The following is a 14,427-nucleotide window of genomic DNA, read 5'->3' as shown; positions in this document are numbered from 1 at the left end:
CGTCTCAGGATCTTGTTCTCAAATACTTTCAGTCTATGTTCTTCCCTCAGAGTAAGCGACCATGTCTCGCAACCATACAGAACAACAGGCATGATTATTGTTTTATATATTTTAAGCTTCAAATTCTTCGACAGAATTCACGACGACAAGAGATTTTGAACTGGATAATAACACGAATTCCCTGCTTTTAGTCGACATTTAATTTCTTCGTAAAAATGATTTTCGTCTGATAATATTGATGCTAGATATTTGAAAGTATTCACTTTATCAAAAGTATTATTTAATATTTTAACTCATTCATCATTTACCGCATTACGGTCTCGGCGCACTTCCAAGTATCTATTTAGTTTTTTTCTGTATTTACTTCTAAACCCAAGTCCCTGCAAGCAGGGACGTACGCAGGGGGTGGGTCTTGGAGGTCCAGACCCCTCCCCCGAAATTTCGACTTTTCTGTAAATTTAGCCTAATTTTAGGGGCAATTTCACGAATTTTAATATGAAATACCCTCATATTGAGTTTGGACCCCTCCCGAAATAAATTCCTGCGTACGTTACTGCGCTGCAAGCGTTTAGTAAGACCTCTGCATTTCTTTCTATTGTTCTCCTATTATCTCCTATTGAATTTACATCATTCGCATATGCCATAACCTGGTGAACACCGTTATGATATTGCAATTATTATTTTTAAATCTCTTTAAATATAGATAAAATGGAAATTGATCCAAAGTGATATGAAAGAAATTATTATTGCTGTTGTTTCTGAGATACAATGACTTAAATATAATTGAGTAAAACAATAGACCCTACTTATCTTTGGATATTATGCAGTGTGTGTAACACAAAAGTAACTAAAAACCGTGAAAATATTAAAATACTAACAGAATACCCGTTCTTCGCATGGGGAGAATACATTTCATTTTGGCCATAAAGGGGTGAATTTGTCTTAAAACGGCATCGGAAGTATCACTGTTCGTTCGTCTCAGCGACCTCGAAAACTGTGGATTCGACACTAATATCGATCATTTTCGATCATTTTAAAAATATTTCCTCCTTCCTTCCGCTAAGTTGCACCGTCATTGTGAAATGATGAAAACCGTCCCAGGCCCGAACCTATGTTGAAAATTTGATCGAGATCGATCTGGTGCTTGAAGAGGATCACAAACATAGGCATTTTTATTTTTTTTTTTTAAGATTTACGTTGAAAGTTTGTCCAAAGATAAATTGGATTGAAATTCGTTAAATATTTCCTCTGCCCTAGTTCTAGGTGGTATAGAATATTGAAATTTTACATGTGTAGGCTTATTGATACATATTTCTATAGGTGGTGAAGAAGATTTCATAGTTTAATTCTTAATATTTTCGCTAAACTGAACGAAGCCGTAAGACTGATTTCAACTGAATTCTGAGCGCTGATCAAGTTTCCGTAATTTGAGACGTCGCACAGCAAATAAAACATTTGAGGAGATGAAAGAGACTTATGGATACGAAATCCCATTATAAACTGTTGTGAAGCACTGGTATTGTGTGTTCATATGTGGTCGGATTTTCATAGAAATAGCTCCCATTTTAGGAAAATCCCAGTCCGCCATTAATGAAGATATGATTGGGGAAATTAAAGCCGCTTTCTTGGAAGATCATCGCATAAGAATTCGCCAACTAACTGAAGATGTCAATATAAGTATGGAGTTTGTGAAAAAAAAAAAGTAATCCATGAGTATTTGTACATAAGGTGTCTGCCCAATAGGTTCTCTGGCTACTGACATCTTTTCTAAAGAAGAAACGATTCACTTGCTCCCAGGAATTTTTAAAGCTATACCTCTAAAACCAAGAGGAATTTGCTTTTGACAGACTAATAACTCAGGTTGAAACATGGATCCATTGCTGTAGGCCAGAGACAAAAGTCCAGTGAAAGCAATGGAAGCATACTTACTAACTCCAACGAAGTCCTGTAGCCAGCCTTCAGCAAAGAAGGTCATGCTAATTGCATTTCGGAACCAGCATGAAGTAGTGATGACAGATTTCCTAACGAAGAGTACCACAATTACAGATACATATTATGCTTCACTGCTGCAGAAAGTATAGGATTTCATCAAACTAAAGAGGAGTGAAATGCTCACCAAAGACATTCGTATCCCTCAATACAACGCTCCAGTTCACACCTCGCATATTGACAAGACAGAAGCAAGGTCCTGCGGATATGAAATTCCCTGTACTCTCCTGATCTTGAACCATCTAACTTTTATGTTCCTAACCATTATGCCATTTTTGAAGGAAAAACATTACAAAGACGATCAAACGTTGGTTTCTGATGTCAAGTCATAGTTTCTAGAACAATTTGCGGACTTATACAAACAAGATCTCCTCAAGTGTATATAAAGCGATAGGAAAAGTGTGTGACTATTGAAGGATTCTATATAGAAAAGAACTAATGTCTCTATCCGATTTCATTTATCTCAGTTACCGGTAAGTGGGTCAGGGGAAATTTTTAATGAACACCGCACATGTTTACACTAATTTACAATATCTAAATAATTCTATAATATTCAAGAAATGGGTGTTGAAATTTTGTTCAGACAAATTGGACCAATAATTAAAGGATAAGCTCTATTCTAGAATCCAGAGATGACGTGGGTCAATGAAAATTTGACCCACGACCCACTGATCAGCCACCCATCGTGACCCACGTCCCACTGACCTACGACCCACCGTGACCCACTTTGACCTACGTCCCACTCTGACCCACTCAGATCCACCAAAACTCCATCGCCATCAATTCTGACCCACGATCCACGCCCTCTTCTCTACTGACTAAGGAGTTTACACTTGTAATAAAACAAAGCTGTGAAGATTTCACTTATCGGATTTTGAATTTTTACGGTCAATCGCTCTAGTACCGCTCTGTTACAATAACGATGAATCTGACCTTTACTATATAAAATAGTAAAGTGTTCGTCATGGGCCAAATTGCGATGAATTTCAATTAAATTACCATGGTATAATTATTTCCTTGTTGAATTGCCGATAATTTTCAGATGAAAAAGGATGAAATTAGAATTGCAAATCAAGATAGGTAGATCAACGTAAAGGAAAAAGTGAGTTAATTTGCGCGTGAGTTGCAGGATAAATAGGTAGAATACAACCATTGAAAATATTGGAAAAGATTTTTAAAGATATGGTGGCTTCCAGATTTTTTTAATATATACTAAATAAACAACTTGAGGTTACATATACTCACCAAGATACATTGGAGATTCTCGACTTGCAACGTTGTCGTCAATAAAAGGAATTCCCAAAGTATTGACGGCCGTCTGACCCATTCCAATACAGAATAAACTAACAAAAAATATAAACAGGATGATATTTGTAATTCTTGAATGAAATTTTTTTTCATCCATTTCTCTGCAATCCTCTTCCCAGTAAAACTCACTATTTTTAAACTCACTTTCGTCAAAGGCGTAATCTTCGGGAGTCACATTCGTCCACTGGCTAAGAACGGATTTCATCACAGGTTCACTCGTTTTACGACACAACTTTGAAGGTAAGTTACTCGCATTATTATAAGCACTACCGTTAAAAGTATCACTTTGATCGAAATTATTTTGAATTAATTGATCACCAAATATAAAATGGGGCAAAGTACAGGCAAAAGATGAAACTGCGAACAGTGCCATACCACAGGCTATCCATTTAGGACGATGGCTTTGCCCGCCATAGTACGTTAAAAGAAGAGAGCTTCCGATTTGGCCTAATTCCGCAGCACTCATGATTAAACCCGTAGTTTTGGACTGAATTTGAAATAGTTTTTCTATTGTCGTTATCATGCTTGCGAAATACGTACTGTACATTCCTTGTAGCACCCACGCTAAACTGAAAATTACTAAAAACATTTGTTTTGACGTAAAAATCTGCAGCCATCTTGGTGTACACGAACCAAGTCCACATTTTGTTTCGTTCAAATTTTCGTCAACGGTTTTTAAACACTTACTGTTTTCCGCGGAACCGTTTGCATGCGGAGGTGTGTTTGCGTAATTGTATATTTGTCCATTTTTGATAAGTAATTGGTCCGTCTTATCGAAACCATTACGTTCTATGTGCGGAACCGAGTTGATTTGTTCCAGTAGTGTTTTGCTTTCCTCCATTGGAATGTTAGTGTGGATTTTTTTTGTTAACTTAAGATGGTTGATTGGAGTTCCAGCATGAATGATGTGGACGCGCTTTTGGACGATGCAAAGAATCAAACAGGATGGATAGAGGTTCTGGTGTAATTGTCCTTTGATGATCTCACTGGGGTTTCCATACCTGTAAAAATAAATAAAAGAGGAACTTAAGTGAATGTAATTATTAGAAACTAAGTATGGTAGCATCTTTTAATTCTTACGAGTAAGCAATGCATGGAGAGCAGATATATTTTTGTTGTCAACAATCAATCAAAGGTGATTTTATAGAAAATGTTTATAGGCAACAATAAATCAAAAATCACTTTCTAGATGTTTGTATTCAGTAGAAAATCAAAGATCATTTTCTACAAAATGTCTGTTGTCAGCAATAAATCAAAGGTCATTTTCTAGAAAATGTAGCAACAATAAATCAAAGATCACATTCTAGAAAATGTTCGCAGGCAACAATAAAAAATGTTTGTAGACAACAATAAATCAAAGGTAATATTCTAGAAAATGTTTATAGGCAACAATAAATCAAAAATCACTTTCTAGTTAATGTTTGTAGACAGCAACAAATTAAAAGATCATTTTTCAGAAAATGTCTGTTGGCAACAATAAATAAAAGAGCATTTTCTAGTAAATGTTTGTAGGCAACAATAAATCAAAGATCATTTTCTAGAAAATGTCTGTTAGAAACACATCAAAGGTCATCTTCTTGATGATGTTTGTTGACAACAATGTATAGTACTTTTCGAAATACTTTTTGTGCAGGTTTCTGATTAGGGTTCCAATAGGGACTTATACATAGAAAACGTTTCATAACAATACCGTCGAAGTTTGAAATGTGATTTCTGATACAAAGATAACTTAAAAATTCCATTATTTTATACGGCATTGCAGTGGTACACTGTAAAGGGTAAAAATGACCTTTCACCGCTTACTTCCAAGTGGCATTTGACCAACTTTTCTGCGTTGTCTTTTAAAAGTTCAACACATTGAATTTTCATAATACAATTTCGATACATGTATGCAAAATCAATTGGATTGAAATCTGTTGAGTGAGGAGGCCATTATATGTTAAAGTATCTGCCAATTTACGCATCAAAAGTTATGAGTTAAGGAGTCAGAAAATATGTTATTTCCTTGACAGTTCATCGTCAACTAGTGCCTAAATTCAGCGCAAAGGATTTAAAAGTACATTTTAAGAATTACATTTAGTAACATCAACGTACATATTGATCCTGATAAAGGAATAACATAAGCCGATAAAGAACAGCTTAGACAACTTGTTTGTATGATATAATCGCGGGCCAGAGATGGCCATTTCGCAAGCGGGGCTTATCCGGGCTCACGCGGAATCAGACTCGCTATCTTCAACGGAATTCTGTTTATTAATGTCAGTGATGCTTAGTATAGTTCGAGCTCATTATGCCCAACTAAACTTGAGCTTACTAAGGGCTCATACTCACTATGCTCAATGACGTTCCACTCGCTTATGTTCTCTCTCACAAGATCCACGAGGGACTTGCAATAGATCGAATTTGTTTTTAGGATTTTAGGATCTAGGATTTAGATTTGTAGGCTTCCGGCATCTATGGTCATGTTAGTCGTCGTATTTTAGGGATGACGTTCCTCGGCGAGCACACTATCCGAGGAAAGGGAACGCAGAAAAGATTGGAGGAGAAAGGAAGCGCGCTGGGGCCTATGCATATTAGGTACCACCCCGGCATTTGCCTGATGTGAATGAGGAAAACCCAGGAAAACCTCATTCAGGATGGCTGGCCTGAAAAAGCTTTTTACACTTTTTTCGACCAAGTGTCCCACCGGGAATAGAACCCGGAACCGCTCGCATCAAAGTCGAGAGTGTTAGCGATTACGTTATGCGGGACCACTAGATCGAACTTGTGTTGCGGCTCGCTATCGAATTATAAAGTTCGTATTTATTTATTTAAATTGAGGCCTATTGAGCCCAAGAGTGAGGTGTTTGTGGTGAACAACATCGTGCCTGTGGGTTTTCTCGGGGTACTGTCGTTTCCTCCCACTTTCTCATTCCACCAATTCTTTCATCATCATTCACTTGCTTTAATCATCGTCTCCCTGAGCCTAAAAGGCATAATCGTGGGACGTTAAACTCAAAGATTTCATTTCATTTCCCCAGAGTCAGGCTTTTGAGTTTGGACATCTTTGTTGCAGACATACTCCACTCGTACGTACATACAGGACGAACATAGTCTTTTTAAAACTCGGTTAAAGAGTGGCTGTTAATTTTTTTCAAACACCCTGTACACACTGGAAAATATTTTCACTTAAGTGTGGAAAAATGTGAAAAATCACTCATTTGTCCCCCCCCCTCTCTCTCTCTTACATAGCAACAAACTTTTTTTTCAGCAAACAAAAAAAAGAGCGAAACTCTTGTTGTCTTAAGTATATCACGCAAGACATCTCTTGGAAAGCAAGATAAGGAGAAAGAGAGGGAAGCATTACCTTATTCTGTTACAAAGTAAACTGCGTTCGTTCATTGCCAAAGGCACTGGCACACAATGACTTACCTACGAAACAGCTCACTTTCATCTTTTGCAGACACACTACAGTGTTGCAAACTATCTGATAAGTTTTCCAATTTAATATTAACGTAATCAGTATCCTATGGTTGCACGTGATCCCGAGTTCGTTTCCAAGTGTGCTTGGGGCCAAGATGGCTCAGTTGTACAGCGCCTATCTCTAGTATGTGGGGTCCCTGGTTTGATCTCCGGCCAAGTAAATTTGTGCAGCACAACATCGTGTCCGTGAATTATCTCGCGATACTTCTCTTTCCTTCCACTTTCTCATTTCACCAATTTTTCCATCTTCATTCACTTGCCTTACTCATCGTCTCTCTTAGCCTAAAGATCGTAATCTGGGTCGTTAAATTGAAATATTTAAATTCAATTCAATTCCAAGTGAGGACAAAGGCTTTTAAACCTTGACAGAGCTTTGTTAAGCTGTTTGAATTAAGGTTGTTTTAAAGGGACAAGTTTTGCCGATAGATGTCACTTGTATTCTCTTGTATTTTTTACCTTTCACGAAAATGCACGATTTCTCTGACAAGTTTCAACCTAAAGACTTCAAGGAACTCCATAACCTATCGAAGGCAACAGTCCGTGTCGATTTTTTATTTAGGATTTTCTTCATTGTTGAAATGGCTTGATTGTTGAAATGGATATCCAAACCTTTAACAATATAACTGTTTGAACAATGAAGAAAACTCTAAATAAAAAAAAATCGGTACGAATTGATGCCTTCGATAGGTTATAAAGTTCCTTCTCTAAAAATCTGAAGTCTGTGGGTTGAAATTTGTAAGAGAAATCGTGCATTTTCGTGAAGAGTAAAAAATACAAGAGAATACAAGTGACATCTATCGGCAAAACTTCTCCCTTTACACCAATCTTAAAGATTAACCCGCAAAGAGCTTGGAAATGTCCCACTGGAAGTTCCTCTGTTGGGACAAGCGGATATCTGAGTTTTCGCAGGAATTCCGATTAGGTGCGGTTTACCACGGTATTGTATGCCACAATTCGATTTTGGTGTTGATTTATCTTATCTCATAATCGTGAAGATTGACACAAAATAATCTAAGGTTTGCAAGATGACTATATTATTACAATGATATCCATTATATGTATGAACGGAATACATACAGACGGCGCCAAGCACGTTATCAGATTACTTCACTATCAGCTGTTAACGTCACAGTTAAGTTTGTTTAACTGAGTTCAACACTCGAGGTAATCATTTGTGTGTCCAGAAGCGCGCCAAATGTCTAGAAACACACCTAGAAATGCGTCTCCAAATTAATATGACGTATAGTTTGTGTATGTTTGAATGTGTAACCAACATTGAATCTAGGTATATCATCAGGGTCACCTATAAGAGGGATGGAACAACCCCAGTAAATGTGGAAGCACCAGACCTTTGAGAGGGCGAGGTGAGGTGGCGACGCTAGGCTCGTAATATTAGGGTGACAAGATCACCAGCTTACTGAAATACCATGAATTGCAAATTACTTTTACACTTTAAAGGCGTCAGATTCTTTTCTTTTCAACCACGATTAGCTAATCTTTGTACTGAACAAACTTCCAATTAAATATTGAGATTTTGTTTTACTGATTCCAATATGTACTCTACGGGGCAGAAACATGGATGTTACGGATAAACGGTTAAAAGAAATGGAGGCTTTAGAAACGTGAGCATGGAAAAAGAGGAGATAATTCGCTGGGTTGAACGGAAAACGAACGAAGTGTTAGAAATAGTAGCAGTAGGGAAGAAAAGAAGAATTTTAGATGTAATTAAGAGGAGGAAGAGAAACTAGTTGCTACATTGGCTGAGGAGAAACTGTATTACGAGAGACGTGCTAGAGAGTATGGTGGGAGGAAAAAGAGGGAGAGGTGAAGGAGACAGCAGTTGAAGGAAGGCATTAAAACAGTAAATTGCTGCGTCAAGACGAAGAGACTAGCTGAGGACCACTGTACATCGAAGCTTCTCAGTTGCTGCAAATGTCCTGTCAATAATGGCAGAACAGCTATGGTGGTGGTGATGATGACGATGATATGTTTTACCAATATTAGCCAAAAAGGAGACCGAAAATTAAAATAATAATGATTATAATCAAATCTCTTAATATTTTAGTATAATTTGAGTGAAAACTGAAAACGACAACTTTTAACCTATATTTGAAATACCGGTACAAAATAACAGTATCAAACTCGAAGTTATTTGAAATAACTGTACAAAATTAATCTCATTTGTGAATATGGATCATTTATTGTTGTATAGGTATAATGTTATATCGCTCAATCCTCGATGTGCAGTATACCTAAGGAGACTAAAAGTTATATTGATAAACAATTATTAAACGTATACGCATACAGCTATAGGGGCGCGGTGGCTCAGTGGTAGAGCGTTCATCTCCGGTGCTTGGGGTCCCTGGTTCGATCACAGCTCGCGCCATGTGGACTTTGTGGTGGACAAACACTGTGCTCATGGGTTTTCTCGGGGTTCTCCCCTTTCCTCCAACTTTCTTCATTTTTCTCATGCTCACCGTCTCCTTTAGCCTAACCGCCATAGGACACCATAGGACATACAACTTAAAACATTTCATTTTGCATCCAGCCATGAAATGAAGCTTGCGGTTACATGCACTAAGTTTTTGTCAATGTCATGAAAATGTTATTTCTATATTAATTTTTTAAGCACACATTAAAAATTTCCAACGGATGATTTAACCTCGGAGCCAAAGCATACCCATGTATCGGCATCTACACTATGGGATCACCGATGTTCAATTTTACATTTCTCTGGAAGAACACCACTAATATGTTTTGAATTAAATGAAATAGGCCTATCAAATGTAACGTCCCACTTTATGCACTGAGGCTAAGGAAGACGGTGATGACGAGAAATGAATGAAAAAAGCAGAAGGAAACATAAAAACACCGGGAAAACCCACACACATGGTGCTTGTCCACCAAAAATCTCACATTGTGCAAACTGGGATTGAACCAAAGACCCCATGCACCAGAGGTGAATACGCTACCACTGAGCCACCACGCCTGAAGCAACTGAAACGTGGAAAAAAAAAGTCCTCTTTTGCTATAGTTATCCCAGGACGAACCGACAAACTTTACCAGCTCGTAGGTCAAAGGTTTAAATTTACTCGAGATAACATCTTTAGAGGGCCGCGGTGGCTCAGTGGTAGAATCTTCACCTCTGATGCTTGGGGTCCCGGGTTCGATCCCAGCTCTCGCCGAGTGAACCTTGTGGGGAACAAACACCTTCTGCGTGGGTTTCCTCGGGGTTCTCCCGTTTACTCCCACTTTCTCCATTTCATTCATTTCTCATAATCACCGTCTCCTTTAGCCTAGCCGGCATAACCATGGGACGTAAAACTTAAAGATTTCATTTCATTTTTCATTTCAACATGTGTAGAATGGTGTCTGATATTCCGATAAGTAATCCTCGTTGTGTTAAAAAAAAAAGCAGGAAGCATCGTAATCCAGCACCAATGACACATTTCTTTGTATGCAACAAGCTTTGATTAGAATGCCTTGAAAACGAGTAATAACTACAGAAAGCGACATACTGTAGTTATATGCTACAGGGGCACATCAACTCACACGGACTGCATATCTACTATCACTTCAGCGACATTTTTACTGTAGCCAAGAAATTTAAGTAAAACGTGTAAACATTTTTCCCCTTCCTTTTTACATCCTATATAAAAAAATCAAGTAGTGCCGGTACTTGTGCAAGACTAGCGCAAGAGTCTTGGTCTTGGTGTTAGTCTTGCAAGTATGGTCTTGGTCTTGCATCCCTTGGTCTTGGTCTTTCATTGGGATCCCTGGTCTTTGTCTTGGTCTTGTATTCAGGACTCTTGCACAAACTGCAAGACCAAGACTCTTGCGCTCATCACTACCACTGAGCCACCGCGGCCCCCAGGATCTCACATACAGATGGACATAAAAAACGTAATATTTGACGTATGTAACAAACGTATGCGTATGTAATATATGGAAGACTATTATACGTCAGACATCCTACATCGGCATGATGTAACACCTATGCGGGAAAAGTGTAGTACGTAAGTAGCACTTGGATAACGTTTGCTCCGTACATATTTCCGTAGTAAACATAAGTATTCCGTATATTTGTACAATATACCTCTGTTCGGATAACGGATTTTTCTCAGTTCATTCCCATATTCGTGGACTGACATCTCTTGGACATTCTAGGGTTGTCTCTGTGAGACGTGGGGTATGAAAGTGCATCGAACACTCTTCTGTGCTTCGCATCTCACTTTAAATCCTAGGTCTCGTTTTTTTACAGTTTCGTTGCTGACAAAGGAATTAAATATAAATCAATAAATAACTAAAACCGGATGACAGCAGAACTTTGCAATTAGCTGTGAACAGATCACCCCCACACAGAACATCCACCAAACTAATTCTGCCCCAGAAGAGCTGCATTAGAGGACCACGTCAAATGTCCGGCCTGTAATGTTTGAACTCGCTATATGCGCACAAAACTCTCTTGATACTAGATTTCTGTCACACCATTTTCATTCAAGTTTTTATTTTTTCGCTCAATGTATTGTAACTAATCAATTATTCATGTTTTATAATCCCCCCCTCTCTCTCTCGCTCGCTCGGTTACAGACATTAATTTCCCACAGGAATTATAATATTAAACTCCCAAAGGTATGTCGACACTGCAAACTGACGAGATTGCAATGTGTTTTGTATTTGCACACTGTAATTAATTTTGAAGAGCGTTTTACCCACAAACACATTAATTTGAGACAGTGTTTGCTATTTACGTGTTTAGAATTGCATATGAAATAATAATAATAATAATAATAATAATAATAATAATAATAATAATAATAATAATAATAATAATAATAATAATAATAATAATAATAATAATAATAATGTATTTTTTCGGGTATCACGTGAATACTGTTAGAATCCAAAAATCTTTCAGTTCTACGTCCCACTTAATACCGAGTACACTAAAGGAGATACTGATGATGAGAGAAAATGAAATGGTGGAATGAAGGAAGTGAGTAGAAATGGGAGAACCCGGGAAAACCCACGTACACGGTGTTTGTCCTTTTAGAATCCGAATATTATTCCGTGGATATTTCTCTTATCCTTAAAGTTTCAATTCTGATAGGTATATCTATTATCCTAAGGGGTTTTCAAACTATTATCCTCAGGGCTCCCCTCAACCACCAAAATTTGAACACCCCTCCCTAGTCAAGAATGAAATATGTCAACAACATAAATACATGTGCTCCTAAAACAAAGACGCACTATGATAAACTATGTTTTATTTATGCTTAAGCCAAAGGTGAAAAGGTCTTCTCTGATCATATGTGGAAAAGACGTGATACAAAGGTTTAGTCCACTATGTATTAGTAAAGCAGAAGACTGCATACTTAAGTATGTGTGTTCCATTATGAATATATTCGTTTGTAGGATCTTTCCATAAAAGTCCTCGCGCTTCCCCTGACAACCTCGCCGCCTTCCCAGGAAGGCGCGCCGCAGTTTGAAAACCCGTGTATTATCCTTAAAAACTTTCTTCTGTGCTAGGTATATCCCATTGAAATCCCAGGAAAATCCTGCGCATATTTCCATTATCCTTAAAGCTTTATTTTGTGACAGGTATATACCATTAAAATAAAAAGAAAAATCCACTGAACGTTTCCATTATCCTAAAAGTTCTGCTGTGATGAGTATATCCCATTGAAATCAAATGAAAATCCCCTGAATATTTCTATAATGCTTAAAGTTTCTGCAGTGACAGGTATATCCCATTGAAATCAAAGGAAAATCCACTCGACGTTTCCATTATCCTTAAAGTTCTGCTGTGACGAGTATATCCCATTGAAATCAAATGAAAATCCACTGTATATTTCTATAATGCTTAAAGTTTCTGCAGTGACAGGTATATCCCATTGAAATCAAAGGAAAATCCACTGGACGTTTCCATTATCCTTAAAGTTCCGCTGTGACGAGTATATCACATTGAAATCGAAAGAAAATGTCCTGTATATTTCTATAATGCTTAAAGTTTCTGCAGTGACAGGTATCCCATTGAAATCAAATGAAAATCCACTGGACGTTTCCATTATCCTTAAAGTTCTGCTGTAATGAGTATATCCCATTGAAATCAAAGGAAAATCCTCTGAATATTTCTATAATGCTTAAAGTTTCTGCAGTGACAGGTATATCTCATTGAAATCAAAGGAAAATCTACTGGACGTTTCCATTATCCTTAAAGTTCTGCTGTGACGAGTATATCCCATTGAAATCAAAGGAAAATGCCCTGTATATTTCTATAATGCTTAAAGTTTCTGCAGTGACAGGTATATCCCATTGAAATCAAAGGAAAATACCGCAAATATTTATATTATTCTTAAAGTTTCTGCTGTAACAGTATATCCCATTAAAACTCAAAGAATATCCCCTGGATATTTCTACTATCGTAAAGTTTCGTTTCTGACAAGTATATTTCATTGAAATCCAAGGAAAATATCCTTAACCTTTCCATTATCCTTAACGTTTTTACTATGCCCGGTGTATTCCATTGAAATCCAAGGAAAATCCTGTGGACACTTCTATTATCCTTAAAGTTTCTGCTATGATAGGTATATCCCATTGAAATTAAAGGGAAATCCCTTGTATATTTCCACTATCCTTAAAATTTCTACTGTGACAGGTATATCCCATTGAAATCAAGAAAAATTCCGCGTATATTTCTATTATCGTCAAAGTTTCTACTGTTATATACACACATCCTAACAATGTCATACCTATATCTAACAGTGACACAAATACGTTTAAAGTGACACACCTACTTATTACAGTGACACAGCGACTCCTAGCAATGACACGCTATTTCTAACAGCGACACCCCTAACAGCACAAGATGTGCTAGGCATGTGCCATTATTTAGGTGTCCCAGCTACTTTTTAGGTACCGACACTTGGTACATATGATATTCATGTGCTAAGAATGTACTTCAGCTACCTTCAGTTTTAGGCACTTGTTACACCTAATTGATATTTGCGACTATGTACCACAAAAGTAGCATTTATATACCTGGCTCAGTTTCGCACTGTGATAGTTCTTTGTTTTTATGTCGTCACTTGGGACATGTATCTTTCATATTCGAGATACTTCCTTTAGGTGCATACTTTTTCAGATACTTATGACACATAATTGATATCTGCAGCGTCGCACGAATGACAGTCAGCTTTTTGCATTTGCTCATGCGCAGTAACATGCAACGGTTTCTCGCACTTTCTGCTCCACTTTTTGTCCTTCTAGTACACATTCGCTGGGGGGGGGGGAAAAAAAGCAACAAATGCATCAAATTTGGGAGATGAATTTTGAATGCCATAACTGATGAATAAAAATTAAGATGAATCTTTCATACATATGTGAACAGTTAATTATTTACGTAGTTAGAGATAAAGAATTGTATTTTTTAAATGCCAACTGTCGCCGATCATTTGAAAGTGAATGCGGAAGAAGCATGAAATAAAGTAAAAGACGTGCGACATTTTGTTATAAAATTACATGGCGAACGGATTTTATCTGATCCCAAACGGTTATCGTCGAATATACAGGGTTACAAGAGTACTCTGATTAGCCAAATTAAAAAGATCCCAATAATTTATCCCTCTACAAGCGACATTGTCTCCATCGCCTCCGTGGCAAAGTCGG

General features: G+C 37.4%; 1 protein-coding gene across 2 annotated transcripts in view; it reads right to left on the bottom strand.

Annotated features, from left to right (window-relative positions):
• LOC145683776 (solute carrier organic anion transporter family member 74D-like) overlaps positions 1–14,427 on the bottom strand; it is a 197,477-nt gene that overhangs the window by 77,143 nt on the left and 105,907 nt on the right. For both annotated transcript variants that reach the window (XM_081755347.1, XM_081755348.1), the window contains exon 2: positions 3,235–4,298. In XM_081755347.1, the coding sequence (XP_081611473.1) occupies positions 3,235–4,138 (904 nt within the window). In that variant the 5' untranslated portion in view covers positions 4,139–4,298. The remainder of the gene's footprint in view (positions 1–3,234; positions 4,299–14,427) is intronic.

This window comes from Thermobia domestica, chromosome 4 (genome assembly GCF_964235325.1).
Source record: "Thermobia domestica chromosome 4, izTheDome1.hap1.1, whole genome shotgun sequence".
Taxonomy (NCBI): domain Eukaryota; kingdom Metazoa; phylum Arthropoda; class Insecta; order Zygentoma; family Lepismatidae; genus Thermobia; species Thermobia domestica.
Note: the sequence above shows the minus strand (reverse complement) of the source record. Positions and strands in the feature narration are given on the sequence as shown.